A 1,231-nucleotide genomic window follows, 5' to 3' on the forward strand; every position below is an offset into this window, starting at 1 on the left:
TTCCAGTGAGTTACCAGCTTCAGATAATTGTTCTACGACTCGATCGTTTTGAAAAGATAGCAAGTCTCTATTGATCACAGCCTCTCTTTTCTCCAGAATGTAGTCCTTAAAAGCACTCAGTTGATGTATCGAGTCAATACAACACACAACATAGGTGTAGACGTGCTGGACAAAACTGAAGGGAGAAGAAAACAATCATCAAACAGGACTAAAGAGGCGTACCTGTAGATCACTATTCAGGGCCTCTTGGTGTTTCTGTCAAGAAGAAATTCTATTTCAAGGAACCTTATAGAAGGCAAGAGGGTTGTTTGTTCAACTGGACACTATGGATCAGCTGTATCGTAGGTGATCCTGTGCTGTTGACCTCTAGCATCAGTTTTATCCATTGGTTTGCACTCGTAGTATATGTTTTTCTTTTCCTCTGCGTATGATATTCTACAAGTCATATACATCCATATAGATAGATGAATGCTTTATGTCAGCATACACAGTAAGCTGGGGGACTATATATGAAGACAACAACTACGACTTCACAGCACTGGCATTGGTTAATCTTTAAATACTCAAGCATTATTATTCATAGACTAAAGAGAAAAGGAAAATAATAATAACCCCCCAAATAAGATACACAACTTTGTTTTCCCCAATATATATATTTTTTTTGTATAATAATGGCATGACATAAGCCTGTTTAAATCCATATCACTTGGAGGCAAGGTGAAAATAATATTCAAACATCTATCAAATGGGGAAATTTCCCTTAATTTTCAAACATTACCATGCATTACATTTTTATCATTTTTTTAAGTTCACTTGCTTGCTCTTTTTAGTTAACTCTAGAGTAAATAAATGTTGTGTTAAGATAGTGTTGTCTTCACATAGACTCAAAGAATGCATTTTTTGTCATTTCATATCATGGGACACATCCACCATATTGCATGTTGACATGTGTAGAAGGATGCCGCGGCGTCGTGGGGGCTTTCGGGGGGACGGGGCGTAAGGGTGGGTTCAGCTCCTACACGACAGCCTTTGAATCCTTGCAGTCCTGAGCAGTGGTGCCTGAGTTAGTCGGTTTGCTGTCCGTCCGCTTGGCCAGACGTTTCGCTTGTCTGCCAGACAAACAGGTTCAAATGAAGATTAATTATGATCCACCACTGCATTAAAAAAAATTAAGTAATAATAATATAATAACATATATATAATAATATTATACAAACTATATATATATATA

The 1,231-nt window shown here is 37.2% G+C and overlaps 1 protein-coding gene across 2 annotated transcripts in view; it reads right to left on the minus strand.

The window, feature by feature from the left end:
• Nucleotides 1–664: 664 nt before the first annotated feature.
• LOC107696017 (double-stranded RNA-binding protein Staufen homolog 2-like) overlaps nucleotides 665–1,231 on the minus strand; it is a 57,296-nt gene continuing 56,729 nt past the window's right edge. The window contains exon 4 of one of the 2 annotated variants that reach the window (XM_016496151.1): nucleotides 665–1,109. In XM_016496151.1, coding sequence (XP_016351637.1) covers nucleotides 1,016–1,109 — 94 coding nt within the window. In that variant the 3' untranslated portion in view covers nucleotides 665–1,015. The remainder of the gene's footprint in view (nucleotides 1,110–1,231) is intronic. The other variant, XM_016496152.1, reaches the window with a different exon arrangement.

The sequence above is a fragment of the Sinocyclocheilus anshuiensis genome, unplaced genomic scaffold (genome assembly GCF_001515605.1).
Source record: "Sinocyclocheilus anshuiensis isolate Anshui unplaced genomic scaffold, SAMN03320099.WGS_v1.1 scaffold786, whole genome shotgun sequence".
NCBI lineage: Eukaryota > Metazoa > Chordata > Actinopteri > Cypriniformes > Cyprinidae > Sinocyclocheilus > Sinocyclocheilus anshuiensis.